This window comes from Xyrauchen texanus, chromosome 38 (assembly GCF_025860055.1).
Source record: "Xyrauchen texanus isolate HMW12.3.18 chromosome 38, RBS_HiC_50CHRs, whole genome shotgun sequence".
NCBI lineage: Eukaryota > Metazoa > Chordata > Actinopteri > Cypriniformes > Catostomidae > Xyrauchen > Xyrauchen texanus.
Window position 1 is genome coordinate 4,720,368 of NC_068313.1, and position 21,331 is coordinate 4,741,698.

General features: G+C 38.8%; 1 protein-coding gene across 1 annotated transcript in view; it reads left to right on the forward strand.

The window, feature by feature from the left end:
* The window catches only part of dscamb (Down syndrome cell adhesion molecule b), a 241,943-nt gene that overhangs the window by 176,073 nt on the left and 44,539 nt on the right, over positions 1 to 21,331 (forward strand). Inside the window, exons 12-15 of the mRNA XM_052110114.1 lie at positions 13,185 to 13,381; positions 17,986 to 18,082; positions 18,818 to 18,946; positions 19,229 to 19,396. Of these exons, the coding sequence (XP_051966074.1) occupies positions 13,185 to 13,381; positions 17,986 to 18,082; positions 18,818 to 18,946; positions 19,229 to 19,396 (591 nt within the window). The remainder of the gene's footprint in view (positions 1 to 13,184; positions 13,382 to 17,985; positions 18,083 to 18,817; positions 18,947 to 19,228; positions 19,397 to 21,331) is intronic.

Genomic DNA, 21,331 nt, shown 5'->3' on the forward strand with positions numbered 1-21,331 from the left:
TGACTGACTAGGTCACTATGATGCTGCATTAAGATTCTTCAGATTTCTCATTTTGGGTTTCACAGACAAAATAAAAGCATGTGGGTTTGAATAACATGAGGGTGAGTCAATAATTCCTTTAATAAACAATTATGATTCTGCAGCCAGATTAATTCATAAATTTTTTTTCATGTAAACTTTACTTTGATTTACTTTAATTGACTTTTCTTTAAATCTGAGTCACTGATAATAAGAAGTATGTGTGCATGTGTGTGTGTCTCAGTGTGCATACAGTATGGTCCCGAGGGCAGTCTTCTGCTCTATTGGCTGCTGTGTGTACGGTATTGTGGTCCTTGGCAAACTGTTTATTTGTTGAACAGGCAAAGGCTCACATCCCCTCCATTAAACCCAGCACACAACATTTATGCCCACTCTGCCATGAGCAAAAACCAGAGCAGCAGAGCAGTGGCACTCGTTTTTGCATTATTTTCCTTTTGTCTAAACATCACCATCCATGTAGATTAAAGGAAAATGTAAGTAATAATACAGCAGAAAATGCAAATTCAGCCATTACAAAGTGAACTGGGACTCTGTCAAGCTCCTACTATAGCTACGTTTTCATCCAAGTTGCAAATGTAATTAATACAGAAAATCGAAATATCGCAACAAAAAAAAATTGCGAGCAAAACAGGGTTTCCAACACATGTGTGGCTTATATATATATATATATATATATACAGTATATATTTTGTGAATATACGATATATCGCCCAGCCCTAATTTGAATGTAAGAGAACATGAATTAGATGTCATAAAATAGCATAATGTGAGGAACAGGGCAAAAAGCAAGCATTTATTAACTGATCATCTGCCGTTTTAGTCTTAATTTTTGTGAAGTGAATAAAAGTCGTTGTTGTAGCGGGTTTATTTCACCTGGAAACTTACACAATACATGCAATGAGCCACATAAAAATAATTCTGCTAAAAGTTTGGTATAGTAAAGTGATTCTGTGAGACCAGATTGGAAAATGAGATTTTTTTTTAATTTGTTTTCGAAGGTAGGATAACTATTGCTCATTATTAATTATATATCTAGAGATAAAACAGTGGGAATTTATGAAGAATTGTGAAACTTTTATGCAGAAATGGTATGTGTGTGCCACAGAGAGGAATAGGTGGAGTTGATTTGCTTACGTAAAGAGTATTTCTGGAGTCATATTTCCCCCTATATTGTCACATTTCTTCTTATGTTTGGTGTCGCTGCCTCGCCTTAGTAGCAGTGAGAAGCACATGCTCAGACTGTGACCAATTGTGCAATAAAAAGGGGGAATTGCTTCACCATTGAAGCTTGCTGCAGTCCACCAACCATACACACACACTGCCCATCTCAGCCCATAGAATATACAGTACCTCACTCAATTGGCCAGCACACAGAAGAGTAGATCAGTGTGTGTGTGTGAGAGAGAGAGAGAGAGAGAGAGAGAGAGAGAGAGAGAGAGAGACAGAGAGAGAGAGAGAGAGAGAGATAAATGGGAAGATGGCCCACTCACGCATGACAGCGTGACCTAGTTTCCCAGGGTGCCCCTGTACTGGTGATAAAATTAGTGCTGAAATGGATTATGTACACCCAGAGTTGCGGGCACAGCCTCGCCATTCATGTGGCATGATACGCCATGCACACTAATCATATTTAACATGGCCATCAAAGTGGAAAACGCAAATGGAGTTATCATAAGGTGGGTTTCCTCACCTTCATCTGGGATTACAGTTTTTGACATTATTGCTGTATTCATACTGTGTACAAATACAAATATTTGAAAATGTTTGGACTTGGAGGTCATTAACTGCTAAGTCAATATTATGAGTGTCTGCAACACTGATCAGACGATCATATGTGTCATTATGTCAAAAGTAACATTATCCTGACAATTTAAGCACAAGAGACAACTTTTTTGGTATTCTGTATAGCACTTACAGTTTAGAAGAGCCGTCCAACTCACGGTGCTCTGTCTTTTTTATTTTTAAATCCAGCATTTGAATGTGACTTGTCATCAGCTCCCAAGGGATTATGGGGCAGCAAAGTGTCAAGGCGATCCTTGTGACAGATAGTCATCTGTGTGGGCGGCACGGTGGTGCAGCGGTTAGCACTGTCGCCTCACAGCAAGAAGGTCGTGGGTTCAAACCCTGGTTGCCCCGGCCTTTCTGTGTGGAGTTTGCATGTTCTCCCTGTGTCTGCGTGGGTTCTCTCTGGGTACTCCGGCTTCCTCCCACCATCCAAAAGACATGCAGGCTAGGTTAATTGGTGTCTCCAAAAAGTTGCCCTAGGTGTGGATGTGGATGTGGATGTGGAGGTGAGTGTGAGTGTGTGTATGTCTGTCTATGTGTGGCCCTGCGATGGACTGGTGACCTGTCCAGGGTGTCCCCCGCCTTTCGCCCAATGTTAGCTGGGATAGGCTCCAGCCCCCCGCGACCCTGTACACAGGATAAGCGGTTGATGATGGATGGATGGATGGATGGATGGATAGTCATCTGTGTATTTTTCGCTTCCAGTTTTGACTGAGGATTCAGATATACTACTCCATTGGCATACTGTTTTTGGAATATTATATTGTGGAAAATCATGGATATTCTGACGCAGCACATTTCTTATGGAAATCACCTTCCCAACTCCATCCGTGAAGCTGACTCACTTTCTGTCTTCCAAAAATGCCTAAAAAGAGATCTTTTCCATGAGCACTTAACCAATCAATAATAAAAAAAAAGAATTCTTGTTGCACTTTAACCTGTCTTGAATACTACTACCTGATGCTAGTGAAACTTTGTAATATGGCACTTTTAGTACCACTGTCTCCTTAAGATGACTCGCTTATAATGTATACCTCTTTTGTAAGTCGCTTTGGATAAAAGTATATGAATAAATGTAAATGTAAATGAACCATGTTTTTGATACAGTAACATTAGTTGAACTATGGCATTTGTAGTAAAACCGTAATAAACACAAAACTGATCATGGTTTAGCTACATTAACTATATGGAATAGTTAAAAAAAAGATTTGTTGTTAAATCATAGTAATAATACAAAAGAAATCCAAAACTATGGTAATAAAAATCATTCTGCCAAAAAACATTTAGCAGTAGATTCACTAAACAGTTGTGCGACTTTTGCGTGTGGTATTTTGCAGAGTCTTATTCACTAACGACATGCAATCTATTTTAGCAGGTGCAATCAGCACTGAAGCTGCTGTGTCTTGAGTATTTAAATGAAGTCATTGTCATTACTTTCTGCGCAAACACACCTCCTTTCTAAGCAAATTAGGCTCATTGTAGATTGTGCTTCATTCAAGTTGCCTGCCGCAGTTTAGATTGCGCTATAACCGCCAAATGAAAGTAGGCGGTAAAATTTATTTTGTGAACATTTTCAACCGATTACATAAGTAGTAAATAATCAAATAATCATCAAATGATGGAGAAGAGCGTTATAACCTGGCATATTTCCAGATGCGCATGTTGTCAAGTGCAGGTTCTGTACGTTTAAGAGATGATCCAGGAGTCTGGATCAAAGTGATGCTGTACAGTCCCGGCAGGGTGTGTCGAATACGGTGGTCTGCGGCATCCTCCGCTATATTCAGAATGCAATGCAAATTGCATTTCATGCAAATGCTCTCACCAGCGATTTTATGGGTGTGTTTGCGCCGTTGGTTGATCTGCATAATTTAAATTGTAAATCAGGCGCTAAACCAGCGCAGAGTGCGTGTGCAAAAAAAGACAGCGCTATTACTGGCCGCAATTCATTCTTAGTGAATCTGCCCCTTTTGTTTTTACAATTGTAACACCATGGTTCATTGGTGGAACATGTATCATGGTTTTTAAAAATTGTTATTACAATCATCAACTAACCTTGCACACCTAAGAAGTAATTGATAGGTATATTGGACACAAACTGTAGCAAAGTCAGTGAAATGAAAATAATCTTGCAAAGAGTATCAAATTATATTTAGCAATGTAAATCCTGACGATGGTCGAGTGACCGAAACGTTGCTAAATAGGCCTACTTTTTGACACTCTTTGCATGCCAGGATAGTGTGTGAATCATTTAAAATGGAGATATTTGTAATAGGTGTAAACGAACAGACTTTTATAAAAAACTAATTTCTTTCTGAAAATGTACTTTTATTGACAGTTTACGTCTTACTCTAATTTGTGTCTAATCTAATTAGATTTAACTTTTCCTGTATTTTTATTATTACGAATTTCTTGATTTTTAACATAAAGAGGACTTTTGTATGTCTCAGTAATCAGTGAAGAATGATTTAAACTTTTTATTATCATAGTATTTTTACTCTGGTTTTACCTTGAATATAATGGTTAAAATACCGTTACTGTAGTAAAACCTTGATACATTTTGTGGTTATGGTTTTACTACAGATGCCATGGTTGAACAATAGTTAATTTAGTAAAACCACGGTAAATGTTCCCGATATTTTCATAAAGCAATTTTTTAAGGTTGATATAAACAGTGGCGGAGTTAGGGGGCCACCATGGACTGAAGGCTGGCCACCCCACTCGCAATTGCTTTTTTAGTCATTTTTTTGGTAATTTTTTGGCACAATGAAATCTTCTTTCTAAATACGTACAAACTTAACACCAAGGTCACCAAACCTCTGCATCCCGGGTGCCATTGCATCCACTCACTTCTGTCAAAACATCATCATCAACTTCTCAGTAAGTAAACTCAGCAAGGATAATTGCAAAAAAAAAAATATCATTCTATCATAGATTTTTTTTGTTTGTGAAGAAGCAAAAATATCAACCCTGATAACTTGATAATTTAAAGTAAACAAGTGATTATTAAAAAGTAGATATTTGTATACATATTAGCATTTCTTCCTAAAAAGCACCAGACCTGTATAATTGTCAGTCTTGTTACATTTGTAAAAACGTGGTTACATTGCAACAGTATGTTTAATAGAAGTACAGAAATGTACTTTAAAAATCACCCTTTCGATATAGAGAAGACCTGTTTCACAGAATGACTATAAAAACACATCCATGTTGTTTGTGAAAGACTACACTGTAGTGAAAATCAAACACTCTTCTCCCTGTGGCTTTCCCTGGTTTTGTTAATAACAGTAAGGTGTTGTTCTATGACTGCTGAAACGAATAAAGGGAGATTCTGTTTGATGTGCGTATGATTATAACTACCATCAGCGCTCCCCCTCTCTCTTTATTACAGGAGCCCGTAATATTGTTGGATATTAAAAATATACATCAACTAAGCTGTTATGGTAATACCATTTAGAGCCTCTCTTGCCTGAAGCACCTCAGCTGCTGAACGCAAGACTTTAAATGAGATTATACACACTCTTTTCACTGTGTATTAAAGATCATTTTCAAGGACCTGAGAACTTGCCTTATTTTAACCTTTGACATTGTATTCAAATGTCAAAGGTCTTCTGTGACATCAAATTAAAAGCATCATTAAATACAAATCTGTGTTGAAATAGAGTGCAACAGAAGGATTCTTGATGTGAAACTCCATAGAGAAATTAAATTTTAGTGATAATGTTTAAACCTTTCTACACAGACTTACCACAAGCTTTGAGGTTAAGTGATCATAGATGCTTCTGTAGATCAAATCATATTTAAAGCAATATTCCATGTTCAATACAAGTTAAGCTCAAGCAACAGCATTTGTGTCATATAATGTTGATTACCACAAATAAATTATTCCGACTCGTTCCTCCTTTTCTAAAAAATAAATAAATAAATAAAACGTTAAAAACAAGGTTATAGTTAGGCACATACACATACAATGGATGTGAAAGATAACAAGTTTTGGAGCATTTAAAGAAAGAAATGTGGAGCTTCTCATTTTAGCACTTATATCAATTCTTTGGTTAAAACTTGTGTATTCTTTGAGCTGTAAAGTTGTTTAAAGTTTTAACTTTACACAGAAAATGTTCGTGGCAATTATAGTTTATATCTCGTGTCTATACTTATGAAACAGTGAGTATTATAATGTTTATGGATTTACCCCATTCTATTCCTTTTTAATTGCCTCACTGCAACCCAGATTTTTGCTTTTATTAATGAAAAGTTGAAATTATTGTTATTATTTGTAGAAATCAACAAAATGTTAAAAATGCTGTCGATGTACCTTAACTAGTAGTGAGCTTGGAATATTCATTTAATAGCCAAATTCCAAGTGAAAAACTTGTCGCTGTTACCGTGGAAACAATAATTGTGACAAAAAGCTCCGAAGTGACCATCCATAAAGCATTGCTCATGATATGATTGAGTTTCACTTCCAGAAATAATGTTTAATCTAATCAAGCTAATCTAAATGAACTGGTTTCATTCAAAGTCAAAAACGTCACTTCGTATGAAGTGACACAAGGGGTCTTCCTGGGACGCAAAAAGTACCTCTGAACCTGAGAAAAGGCCAATGTCAAGTTGGCAGACAGAATTTGCATGCCCCTCCCCGGACATACAGGTATAAAGGGAAGCGGGGCAGCGAGTGCCAGTCAGGATTTTACACTGAGGAGCCGAAAATAAGGTACGGCCATTTACAGTGGTAGGTCTAGTGCTGTAGAAGGAGGGACACAACGTCTCGTTCCTTCCCTCGGGGAACGGAGGTTACAACAGTAACCATGACGTTCCCCTTCTGTCACTCACTCGACATTGTGTCATAGCCCGGTCGCGGCCTCATGATAACGTGAGAATGTGCCAGACCGAACTCCTGGCAGATGTCGCTAACAGAGAACTCATGCAGGTCCCCAACCCTCTTGATGGAGGCTAACGCGATCAGGAGGGCTGTCTTCAGGGAGAGGCCCTTGAGCTCAACTGAATCAAGCGTCTCTGAAGGCCAGAGAGGACCAAAGGAAAGATCCAAGGAGGGGAACAGGCTAGGCCGGGGAGGGTTCAGTCTCCGGGCGCCTTTCAGGAACCTGATAATCAAGTCATACTTACCTAGGAACTTGCCATCTACTGCGTCGTGGTGGGCTGCGATAGCAGCTACATACACCTTCAAGGTGGAGGGGGAGAGCCTCCCCTCCAGCCTCTCCTGCAGGAATGAAAGCACTGACTGAACTGCGCACCTCTGTGGGTCTTCGGCTCGAGAAGAACACCAATCCGTGAACAAGTGTCACTTTAGGGCATAAAGTTGCCTGGTGGAGGGAGCTCTGGCTTGGTTGATCGTGTCTACGACTGCAGGTGGTAGATCCACTAGATCTTCCACATCCCGCCATGGGCCAGACGTGGAGGTTCCAGAGGTCTGGGTGCAGGAGCCAGAGGGTGCCCCGTCCCTGAGAATGGCTTTCTCGCCGCGCACGGAAGTGGAGCGAACACTGCTGAAACGAGGTGGGAGCCAGGTGAACTGGATTGTGTATCCGAGCCGGATGGTCCTGGCCAGCCAGCGCAACGGATTGGGAAGTAAAAGCCATGCTTTCAAACTCCGTGCGAGGGGCACTAATGGAACGATCGCTTTTGACATGCCGGGCGGGGCTTCGCGGCGGGGGAGCAGGTAATAGGGAGGCAGGAGAGCATTGGGTGCAGGACATGCTTCAGTATGTATGAACATGCTACTGCACAAAAATACATTACAAGCAATCCCAATGGAGCAGATCTAAGCAGGTGGTGCTGGGGTGGAGATGGGTTTCAGAGAAAAGACTCTCACAACATGTTGCAGTGAAATCAGCATGTTTGGAGACTTGCTGATGCTAGAAAATAAACATACATACATATTTAAGCATGTGGATATGCTGCTGCTGCACAATTAGACAAAATGCGAGACATGAACATGCTGCCACAAATAGTCATAACAGCAATCCCCTTAAAGCAGGGAAGCTGCACAAAACTCTTAACACAACCCCACAACAAACAGATACAGGTGAAACTCGAAAAATTAGAATATCGTGCAAAAGTTCATTAATTTCAGTAATTCAACTTAAAAGGTGAAACTAATATATTATATAGACTCATTACAAGCAAAGTAAGATATTTCAAGCCTTTATTTGATATAATTTTGATGATTATGGCTTACAGCTTATGAAAACCCCAAATTCAGCATCTCAGAAAATTAGAATATTGTGAAAAGGTTCAGTATTGTAGGCTCAAAGTGTCACAATCTAATCAGCTAAACACCTGCAAAGGGTTCCTGAGCCTTTAAATGGTCTCTCAGTCTGGTTCAGTTGAATTCACAATCATGGGGAAGACTGCTGACCTGACAGTTGTGCAGAAAACCATCATTGACACCCTCCACAAGGAGGGAAAGCCTCAAAAGGTAATTGCAAAAGAAGTTGGATGTTCTCAAAGTGCTGTATCAAAGCACATTAATAGAAAGTTAAGTGGAAGGGAAACGTGTGGAAGAAAAAGGTGCACAAGCAGCAGGGATGACCGTAGCCTGGAGAGGATTGTCAGGAAAAGGCCATTCAAATGTGTGGGGGAGCTTCACAAGGAGTGGACTGAGGCTGGAGTTACTGCATCAAGAGCCACCACACACAGACTGGTCCTGGATATGGGCTTCAAATGTCAAACGTCTTACCTGGGCTAAAGAAAAAAAGAACTGGTCTGTTGCTCAGTGGTCCAAAATCCTCTTTTCTGATGAGAGCAAATTTTGCATCTCATTTGGAAACCAAGGTCCCAGAGTCTGGAGGAAGAATGGAGAGGCACACAATCCAAGATGCTTGAAGTCCAGTGTGAAGTTTCCACAGTCTGTGTTGGTTTGGGGAGCCATGTCATCGGCTGGTGTTGGTCCACTGTGCTTTATTAAGTCCAGAGTCAACGCAGCCGTCTACCGGGACATTTTAGAGCACTTCATGCTTCCTTCAGCAGACAAGCTTTATGGAGATGCTGACTTCATTTTCCAGCAGGACTTGGCACCTGCCCACACTGCCAAAAGTACCAAAACCTGGTTCAATGACCATGGTATTACTGTGCTTGATTGGCCAGCAAACTCGCCTGACCTGAACCCCATAGAGAATCTATGGGGCATTGCTAAGAGAAAGATGAGAGACATGAGACCAAACAATGCAGAAGAGCTGAAGGCCGCTATTGAAGCATCTTGGTCTTCCATAACACCTCAGCAGTGCCACAGGCTGATAGCATCCATGCCACGCCGCATTGAGGCAGTAATTAATGCAAAAGGGGCCCAAACCAAGTACTGAGTACATATGCATGATTATACTTTTCAGAGGGCCGACATTTCTGTATTTAAAATCCTTTTTTTTTTATTGATTTCATGTAATATTCTAATTTTCTGAGATTCTGAATTTGGGTTTTTCATAAGCTGTAAGCCATAATCATCAAAATTATACCAAATAAAGGCTTGAAATATCTTATTTTGCTTGTAATGAGTCTATATAATATATTAGTTTCACCTTTTAAGTTGAATTACTGAAATTAATGAACTTGCACGATATTCTAATTTTTCGAGTTTCACCTGTATATTGCCAAGACTTGAGTACTGCTGCTGCTTTGAAGAGCCAAGTGCACTGAGTGTATGCTATCTAGGTGTGCCTTGGTAACTGGTGAAATAGTGTAACGCTAATGAACTAAATTTCTGTCTGTGACTCATCCTGCTTGGTCGAATGGCTTAAACGGCTAGTGACCTAACATGTAATGTAAACCTGAACCATGAAAGCCCAGAGCTTATATAACTACTGACTTAGACTAGCTATCTGTGGATTTATTTAGTCTAATGATTAAGATATGCAATGTGTGCCATATTTGGCTAAGGCTTACCTTGTTAAAGACGCACTTCTATGTGTCATGGCCAAATGCAGACCTTATCGTGCAAGCTAATAGAAGAAAATCCACCTTTTTTAGAGGAAAACTCTCGCAGTTCACTGCAATGAATCTGATGTATCTGCAAAACTGAGCAATTAAAATGTAATACAAAGAGAGACGCAAGTTGATTGGCTACATTTCAAAGGATCACCGTGTGATTGGCTGACAGACAACAAGCTCAAAGAACCTAACAGCTTAAGCTACATCGAGTTGCATGGCTGAACCTTGGTTATTCAAAAGGCTTTAACATTAAGTTATACCAACAAAAGTAAATGTTAATGGTCAGATAAAGTACAAATAGCACCTTAAAGGTAACAAGTGCGTGTGGCAGGGCGGAGGGCGGGTCCGGGTCGTGATCATACACACCCGGTCCCTTATCAGGCAAATTAAGCCTCCGAAGAGGGATAAAGGCCGATGACAGACGGTGGTGCGACGAGAGATAGTTTACGGACATGTCCGTCATGTGTGTGTTTGTGTCTGTTTAAGTTTTATATAAAAAATATTATTTATATTGTCAAGCCGGTTCTCGCCTCCTCCTTTCCATTGATCCCTTTACAGTGCGTAATTACTTTTTACACCTTAGAACATTCACATTTGCTAAAATAATTTGTCCACCTATACTGTAAGTCTCATACTAGCATCAGATCTTCAGAGGAAAATACACTCCATTAAAGAGCATTAACATTTAGAGAAGGCGGAGGGCTATTTTTATTGTCCTGTACTTAAAATTTATAGTTATCATTCAAAATAAATCAGCTTTCTCTGCAATGGCGGAACAGCGCGGAGCTTGTAAGTGAATAAGAGATGAGAATTAAATGTTCACAGCTCTGACTCTGACATTCTTGATCATGTCAGCCTCCACCAACTTATGCAGCACAAAACCCCACCAGTATAACACTCACTCTCAGACCTTGGGCACAGCTAGGGTCAACCTGGGAGATTTGTTACCAGTCTGTCTGTCCTCTTCTGTCTGCCTGTATGTCCTCTGCATGTGCATTACAGAGATCATAACATTGCATTGTATTACAGAAAGGGCTGGGCGGTATATGCAGACAACATTTTATCCTATAATGAATAATTGATTATATTTTTTATTACCTAAAATTTTCTCCAAACAAGGTTTCATCCATTTTAAAACATTTAGCATTTATGTCCTGTACTAAAGATCTGATCTGATCATCTAGTGAATTTTGGTGTTCTGTGATTTTGAGATGGTGTGTGATATTGTGTGTGATAGTAGTGACCTAATGAAAATGAAAATCATTGTTGTAGCACCTCCAGTGTTCATTTCACAAACTGCTACAATATGTATTGAACAGGGCAAGTAATTATACATTTGCCAAAAATATAGCTATAGAAGGAGGCAGCAATTCAGGTAAGAGTAAAAGCATCCATTTTGCTTCAAGAACAATTTATTACATAAAATGTTCGCTGTCCTTTTCTGCATATCACCGCGGCTAATTTTTGCTTGCCATTCGGCATGTTTCGCGGACGCACCACCGGCCCGCTCGGTTCTTTCACTGGCCAGTCCGCCCATAATCGGCCCCAAAGTGCGTCGGCCCACTGGGATAATGCCCAGTATGCCAGATTGCCAGTCCAGCCCTGCCTGTGATGAGGAAGAAGGTGTGACCGGGCCGTGATGGAGCACAACCGGCGCTGAATAAGCTGATCAGCAGGAACGCGAGATAAAGGGGCAGCTGGAGACGCCAGTTCGAGAGAGAGAGATGTACGCTGCAGTGTTGCATGCTTGTCTGTGTTTGTTTATGTTCGTTTTAAGTTACGTTTCTGATTAAACTTTACGTTGACTGTTCAGCCAGTTCCCGCCTCCACCTTGCCCGTCCTTGAACTGATATAGAGGTGCCGAAACCTGGGAGGGAGGAGGGATGCACTGTCGCAGATTCCTCGCCATCACGGCCATCTGCCTGGGGATGGAGGGGTCATTGCCACCCTCCGAGAGCCGGAGGAACTGCTGCCGTCCACCAAAGAAGAGGAGGAGCGGTTCCATCCGCCAGGGGCCGGAGGACTCGCTGCCATCTGCTGGGGGAGGAGCGAGCTGGCATCCATCAGAGGGCGAAGGAGCGGTTGAGGAACGGGCTACAGCAAATACGGGAGCCGGCGAGCAAGTTTTTTTTTTCTCTTCTCTCTCTCTGGCTGGTCTTATTTGGAAGGATGTATTCTCCGGAGGTTGCATTTGTCGGCCGCATACGTCATCGAGGGCGTCTCATTTCAGTGAGTAGGACACTTAGAATGCAGCCTTCGAATGCGACCTTCTTTCACAGAAATTCGGAGGATCCATGAGGTGTATCCTTCGTGGGCACTAACATCCCACAATTCTTTGCTTCAATGGAAATGTCTAAAAAATTATGCCAATTTGCCCATAAATATGATGTTCAAACGCAAGTAATGTTAATTCCAAAGTTGAAGTACCTCAGTAGATATGTGCAGAATATATATTATGTATAATTATATTTTTATATAATTAAGATAAAGTATTAGACTAAAAGAACATCTGTAAAATCTATTTTCTAACCCTAACCCTTTACATCATTATAACTCTCCTAAAATGTACCTCATACATTCCCTTCCAGAGAGATTTTGTTCCCTTCACACACAAAGCGCTCCCGCTTGTTAAAGAGTGGCTTACTGTCATAGCAACCATGTTTGTCCTACGAAGTCCATCTTTTTAAATGAGACTTGTTTAAAGGAGGATATTGGTATACTGCAGCCTTCAAAGGACGCGTCCTACCTAGCATGCAGCCTTCCAAACGAGACACAGCCTCTGTCATCTCCAGCCGCCCCTTTTTTCACTCTCCCACTGATTAGCTGATTCAGTGCCGGCCGTGCTCCATCGCAGCCCGGCCATGGCCTCCTCCTCATCACACTACCATTATGATATAGACAGTCAAACCACTAAGTCATAGTGCGTGTTGATTTCGTGATTTTTACTCACCAGTGTGACCGGTGCTGGTATTGCAGAGCGAGACAAGCAGAAAGATCTATATGAATAATCGAAGTGTGCTCATCATTTAATCATAGCTTTGCCTGTCAGCAGAGAGAGAGAGAGAGAGAGAGAGAGGAGAGAGAGGAGAGAGAGACAGATAGATCTATCACACTGCTCCATGTTAACAAGCTTCCAGACAGTGGAGGGTGTGAGACAGGCCTGAGCGTCTTCGTCTCGTGGCTCTTTTCATGTCGGTGCTTGCAGTGTGGACTCCTCGCTTGTGAACAGTTCAGTTTGGTTACAGCATGACACAGTCACTAAATGTAGATATGCAGATAAATGTAGGCACAAGGCTGCAGGTAATCACCAGCCTGCTGATATTCAATACAAAAGCACTCTAACTTGTGTGATATATTTATGAAGGATGATAAATATCATGCCATGCTTAATATCACTCTCTCTTTCTCTTCCTCTTCAGTTCCTGCCATGATCACCTCTTACCCCAACACTACACGAGCAGAGCAGGGTCACATGACTGAGATGAGCTGCACTGCTCATGGTGAAAAGCCCATCAAGGTTCGCTGGGAAAAGGAATCTCATATCATTAACCCAGACATAAGCCGCTACGTGGTAAATGTGAAGGAAGTGGGTGATGAGGTCATATCCACTCTGCAGGTGAGCTAAAGTAAAAAAACATACTCTGTTTGCACAAACTTGTGTTTGTTCTTAAAGACCCCATGACATCATTCTTTCTGCTGAGATCTTCAGCTTTTAGTCCATAGGCCCTGTTTTAAGGGTGCTAGCACTAAGCGCAGTGCTATGCTTTAAATTATAAGTACAAAGTCAATCGCCATGGCCATTAAGTTTTGGTATTTTTATGCAAGTAAGCGCTAAGTCTAGGCGCAAGTGGGTTCAACGAAATCGTGTGTGCAACGCGCTAATGGGTTGGGTGAAGTACAATTTTATTTGTTATTTCTAGTATTAACAGCAGTGGCGGGCCATGCATTAAAATTGTAGCTCTTCAGTGTGATTTATGCCATTAAGAAAACAGTTTCACAAAAAATAAGACACACTATTCCTTTGGGCATAATACATTATGTCACAGCCAACTAATAATACCAAATTACATTTTAAAAACGCTGAAAGCTAAAACTTGAAACAACACTTAATGCTCAAGCAAGCCTAATTTTAACTGCAGCATGACTGTTTTGTGAAATGAACGTCTCACAAACAGACATTCAAAAATCTAAATTTTTCATATGAATCAACCAAGGAGGTCTATAATACCTGGAAAAATCTATCTAATACTATTTGTGATTTAAATGTAGCTTGCAATACATTTCATCAGGGTACATGGTTATGCTGCATTCCATTCAAGTTGGATGTGGGATATTCCTACTTGATATCTTCGACCATACTTGCATTCCATTCCCTGCTCCCTTTTGCTTAGCAGGGGTTTGACTCTCATTAGAGATGTCTCCTAGCAACCCAACTGATAAACAATGCTGCAGCGCTAGCGTTTGTGCTTCAGGTGTACGATTATCAAAAGCGATTCTAAAGTTTTATACACCTGTTTCTGCAGGCATTTGTTAAACAAGCTTTATTAACATGTAATGTGGAAACAAACTCATTTATTGATATTACTTAATAAAGTGAATGTTTATCATTTACTTTATATATCTCCCTGAGTGTCGACATGTTTGTGTGACATCATGCACCTGCATCTCGGCAAAATTGGAGTTGAGAATTTCTGCACGAGCCTACAAGTTGTAATTCTGACTTAAAAATGCATTCCAGTGCAAAAATGCACTTTTCCTAGTAGGAAGTTGAAAAATCCGACTTTCCGAGTTGAATGGAACGTAGCTCTACTTTTCAAAACTTGATCTGACACTGAATGCTCCAGTTTTTAAATCCATAAGGATCTCTTTCTCAATGGCGATAGTGGCAGTTATGACAATCTTGCACGCTTCACTTTCAAATTATGTCACTTAAAGCGTGATTGCGTCACTCAAGGCCAGATAGAAGGCCTTGACTGTGACTTATCCTAAAGATCACAACCACCAAGAACAAATAAATCAATCTGATTGGCTGATGAGTCTGACAATCTGACTTTAGTTGCTCATTCATTTGCACTGTTGAGAGATTCTGTAGAAATTCTGAAGGCCTGAGGGGGTGGAACTCAAACTCATACACAGGTGGGGCAGGGGCATGTGAAATGTGAAACAGTTGTCAAACTGTTTGTTTGTAGATTAATTAAGAGTGGAAAGCAATTAAAAATACATAGGCAAAAAGGTGATTGAGAATGAAAAATATGTATTTATTTGGCATGTTAGGCCAGCAGAGAAGGCTTTGCTGGCCCTGAAAATTCACCACTAATTACCAGTGATTGTATTGACATGCACTTCAATTCTACCGGTCGATTTTCACTCTATGATAACAAGTGGAAAAATACCAATACATATTATATCATGAATACAATTGAAAATATAAACAAAAATAAAAAAAGAGAAACATTTAAACATCAGGGACATAATTTGATGTTCCACAATATTCTCAGAGTTTGGACATGACCAATATTACCACATGCTGGTGGAATCTCCAAAATGCAAATGTAGGAACTGATTTTATGCTTTGAGCTAAAAACAGACCTGTTTTTGAAATGTCTTAGGAAAATAGTAAATTGTGCTTTGCGGCACTTTAATTACATACAATACACCCACAGTTTGCGTGCAAACACCCACAGATGGCACAAATACTCCCACCCACACCCACTTGCACTTTGCGAAAATTGCACTAAGAATTAGTGCTTCCACGAGAATTGGATAAGACACTGTGCTTTGTGCACTCATGAAAATACAGCCCCATAAGTGTTAGGCCAATTAAATGCTAGTGGTCTCCTAAACGGTTACTAAATCAACGATTTGCAGATATTCATATTTACAATGGACTCAGGTCTTTGGTCTTAAAATATTGAAAATTCAGCCTGCACTACACAGATTTTTGTCCAATCAAATGCTTTCTAAAATGAGAAAGTCCCTCCTTCTAATATCACCTAGAATAGAACAGCAAGTAGAAAATCATGGACTAAATTCAGAATCACATAATTCCATAATATTCATTTTACTTCTGCTGTGTCTATTGTATGTACTAAAAAAATAAAATAATTGCACTTGTATATGTTTTGAATACTATTCTGATGATAGTGAAACTTTGTAATACGGCACTTTTGTACCACTGTCTCCTTAAGATTATTTGCTTATGTTTTCCTCTTTTGTAAGTCGCTTTGGATAAAAGCGTCTGTCAAATGAATAAATGTAAATGTCTTTGGCAGACATAGAGTATACGATAGTATGCAATTTCAAATTTTGTCATGGTTCATGGCTGTAACGTAATTAAATTGGCAATTTACACTTATTTTTTGTTACAATTTATTTAATATTATTTATTGGCTGTTTCAAGACAGAAAGATAATACAAATTCACAAGGTGTTTAAAGTCATGAAACATCATTCACAACTTCTATGTTGTGACATATTTCTAAGTGAGATAAAATGTAGGGCGAGTCTTGATTTTAGGCTAGACTAAAGTGCAAACAATGTTAGATGCTGTTTGCACCTCTAATTAAGTAGTAACCTACAGTATAGGGGCATAATTGCAGCATGTTTATTGTGTTTATTTAGAGTCACACAGACACCCTACACCTATCCCTACACCTAACCCTAACCTTACCTTACAAAAATGAACCAGGGTTTTACTATAGTAACCATAATATCACCATGGTATATTGTTGTAAAATCATCATCATCATCATCATCATCAAACACAAAGCAAAACAATGTTACTATATTAACTCCATATTACTGTAGTTACACCATGATTACTTGCATTAAAACTATGGCTTCTGATAAAAAGAAAACATGGTTAATACAATATTATTATAGTAATGATTAATTTTACCTGGATCAAATCTTTTTCTCAACTCCCAGACCTTCCCTGTGACCAAATCACTGTGAGGAAATCAACCTTTATATTAATGTTTATGAATTTTAATAGTAGCATTAAAGGGAAAAATTAAAAGTGGGGACAGGAAACAGGATGGGAACTTGGGTCGTCTGCATGAGAAAAGCTCATCCACTGTGTCATTACACCCCATGCCACTGCAGTGACACTAATGGTGCATTTTGTCTTTAATTTCTGTGTTTCCACCAGACCATTGGAGTGCAAATAGCCATGCTTTGTGACAGGTGCTATTTACTAGTGTAATTAGTCACTCCGTTGATTTTATTCATTGGGAATTTATTGGATTGTGCCAAGTGGTCTCAAAAACAGGTGGTTTGAGGGGAGGGGTTTAAAATAACAGGGCTTGGTGACATCAAAAAGGAAAAAATGTCTATAGGAGGAGCAAGTTATTTGATTTTGATGAAATATTACAAAGAAATAATTATTTATTTTTTTTGCACCAAATAATTGTTCAGAATAGACAAAAAAAAAAAACTGTATCATGGAAATTTTGGTTTAATGTTGACTTTAACACTTTTTTGTGTAACTGTCATGCCTGAAAGATGTTTTTTTTTTTTTTTTTTTTTCAGAAGTCTTCAGATAAGAGGGTTGTAAAAATATTTTAAAGGCCTCATGTATTGTAAAACACAATAAAGACCATAATTATATTATATAACTATGTATTTCATGGATACCATGAATATGGTACCAGCAAGCTTTTGACAAAATCATGCCACCCTTCCAAGATAGAGGCTCATCAGAGAGACCAAGGTTATGTTTGGAATGGAATACTAGCTTACTGCATGCTTTTTTGTGGTAGTACAAAACAGTGTAGTTTTGAACAATAACCATACAAACATATGGTGGTTTCTTCAACTCCGGCCACTATTAGCACTGTTGGTTTATATGATTAAGTTTATATTGGTTAAGTCTTGTTAAATAGTTTTTCACACTCAATCATTTTTTTCATTTGTCTTCTAACAATGTCCAGCAGTAAAAGTGCATGTATCATGTGGATTTATATCCCCACTACTATATGTAATTTCCACCAAATCAATATTTGAATAGATGCGGACAGCATAGGGCAAGATGTTTATAATCTTCAAATTTCCGTATTCAATTTAATTAATTGTCACTGGAAAAGAGTGGCCAGTATATTCAACTTTGTTCCTATTGTGCTCCACAAAAGACAGAAAGTAATTCGTGTTTGGGACAACATTGGGGTGAGTTTTCATTTTTGTTTTATAGCTTAACTGATCCTTTAATTTTGTGCCTTGACAGATCTTACATACTGTCAGAGAGGATTCAGGCTTTTTCTCATGCATTGCCATCAACTCTTATGGTGAAGATAAGGGAATCATTCAGCTCATAGTACAAGGTAAAGATAAAGTTTCACTTAAGTTTTAAGGGGATAGTTCACCTAAAAATGAAAATTCTCTCATCATTTATTCATCATCATGCCATCCCAGTTCTTCTGCAGAACACAAACGAAGATTTTTAGAAGAATATCTCAGATCTGTAGGTCCATACAATGCAAGTGAATGGTGACTAGACCTTTGTAGCTCCAAAAATCACATAAAGGAAACATAGAAGTAATCCATATGACTCCAGTGTTCAAACCCATATCTTCAGAAGTGATGTAATAGGTGTGGGTGAGTAACAGAACTGCATTTAAATATGTTTTTTACTCTAAATCTCTACTTTCACTTTCAGATGTTAAAGTGAAAGTAGAGATTTAGTGTAAAAAAGGACTAACATTTGTATTTCTGAAGATATGGGTTTAATCACTGGAGTCATATTTATTTCTTCTATGTCTACTTTATGTGATTTTTTTGGAGTTACAAAGATCTAATTACCATTCATTTGCATTGTATGGACCTACAGAGCTAATATATTCTTCTAAAAGTCTTCGTTTGTGTTCAGCTGAAGAAAGAAAGTCATCTCAGTCTGCAGGAGTGTGAGTACATTAATTTATTATTTATATTTTTCATTTTTGGGTGAACAGTCCCTTTAGCCGAAGAGTCAAATTAATGTAACTAGTCCTCTTATTGAATCCCAAAAGCTGAGTTTGTATACATTAGTAAGTATGTTATGTGTTGTCGTGCCTCCACAGATCGTCCAGACCCTCCGGAGGTTGAGATCAGAGAGGTGAAGGATCGCACCATCGCTCTCCGCTGGACGATGGGCTTTGATGGCAACAGCCTTATTACAGGATATGACATTAACTATAAGAACAAATCAGGTAGGATGTTTTAAATTAGTTCAAAGTTAACCAGAAAGAAAAGCGGCAATCATTTGATAACAAATGACTAATTACTTAGTGTTTATTGTTTATTGTGATTATTATTATTAATTCATTAACGTAATTATTTCTTGAACATTGGTGTCTTTCATCATATTGCTGTTGCCACTGTTAAGTGAGCTTCACGTTGTACCAAACCACACTGTGGTGAACTGTGTGGTAAAATCACTGCAACATTCGGCCTCTCATCATATATTCTTTGTTTCTTTTCCCTTTTGATAGTTTCATGGGCCTCATCTCAAATGACCAAAGATGTCTCCCCTCAGCTAAATCAGGCCACCATCATTGAACTCCACCCTGCCTCCACCTACAACATCCGCATGTTTGCCAAAAACCAGATTGGAGACAGCAGACCAAGCAATGAGCTCACCATAACCACAGATGAAGCTCGTGTGTATTACTACATGATTTTTACAGTAAAATAATGGTGAAGAAACTCTATTTGTTTCTGTTGATCTAGATACATGTTCATTTATTTATTCACAATTAGCTTGACTCAAGTTGAAATATATGATTTGCTTCACAACCTAAATTTTACACTGGACTTCAGGTTCTCAGACCTAACATAGTATCAAAATTGCTCATTGGATTAAAGTTAACAAAAATGCCCTAACTGAAATTACGGCTGTCGGTTTAATGTTTTAATTAAGTGTGATTAATTAATGTATTGAAAATAACACAATCATCCCCCCTAATCCATATGTAAATTACATAATAAAACGACATATTTGTTTATCATCGGAGCAATTCAAGCTTGAAGTGCACATAACTTGTAATGTGTAACGTGTTTTTACGAGCTGCGTCAACAGGGGGCAGTCAGTGCACCTTTACAAACCTCACAAGCAGCACAGCTACAGAATGAGAGCCAGGATGTGTTGACAGCTGGACTAATGCTGCCTTTCTATGTTATCAGAATTATACTAGTTCCCATTTCTGAAGTGGTAATTACAAGTATATCACGTTCAAGTGCTTTGTTGTCTGAAAGAACACATATTTCATACATATTTTAGAGGAACTTTTATTTTGACAGCATAATACATTACTCAGTAAGCCATCTGACGATAATGGAATTTTGGTCAAATACAAGCTGTTTCACGGTGTGAAAATGCATCAAATGGATGCTAAATATTACCGAAACTGCAAGCATTAACAATTAGCTGTATTTAGAAAAAAATTTATATAAGCGGTCATTCACTACATAAACCGTAGTCTCTTCCACAATTTTAAAAGTTTACGACTCCTCCAATATCAAAATGATCTCCGAGTTTCCCAGTCATGATTACGACTTGAGGGGTCATTCATGTGCAACTTCCGATTGGGAAACTCGTATTTATGATAATTCCGATAACAAGTGAAGGCAGCATAAGCACAAGAGAATGTGGGATTTTGAACAACTTTTAGCTTGTTCTAACAATGCAGTGTTTATGACGATGAAAACCAGTGAGATGCTCTAAAAGCACACATACAGTATGTCCTACATAGACGACAATGTAAATAAAGCGATTATTTTGGAATTGTATGCAAACAATTTTCCTTCTCCCTGAAAGATATCTCCGTGACAGCACTAGACCATGTAACACAGGGTTGCGGACACATTCTGCCAATCAGAAGACTTCTATGTTGACTGATCTTTGACTTGACAAAATCTTTACATTATTCCAAACTTTTGGCCGCCAGTGTATGTGTATATATGTATATATATATATATATATATATATATATATATATATATATATATATATATATATATATATAGCAATATCACACGAGCAAGAGTGCAATATGGCCCTACATCATGATTCGGCTCTAGGTAATCACAGCAGTGCTGATTTATGGCCATATAGCACGATTGCGAGTGTGATATTGCTTCGTTATATACAACGTGTGCCATCACTTGTTGCCTCACCCAAGCAGAGATGCTGTCAGCTTTCTGACGATCAGCTTTCTCAGTGGAAAAATAGCATCCATGCGCAGGTATTTCTCCCTATTTCACGGTAGCCGTTGTGCTAAATCGTTGATCACTATAGAAACCATAATGTCCTCCGCCTTTTTAAACAGCACCCATTGTGTAATTAATCAGTCTATTGTGTCTCTCAGCTCTGATGAGCCGTAATGCTGAAGTTGTTCATTTATACATACATACAATTACACAATATCACACTCGCAATCATGCTATATGGCCCTAAATCTGATGTAGGGCCATATTGCACGCTTACTTGTGTGATATTGCTTAATATAGGCCTATATATATATATATATATATATATATATATATATATATATATATATATATATATATATATATATGTGTATAATTCAATTTAA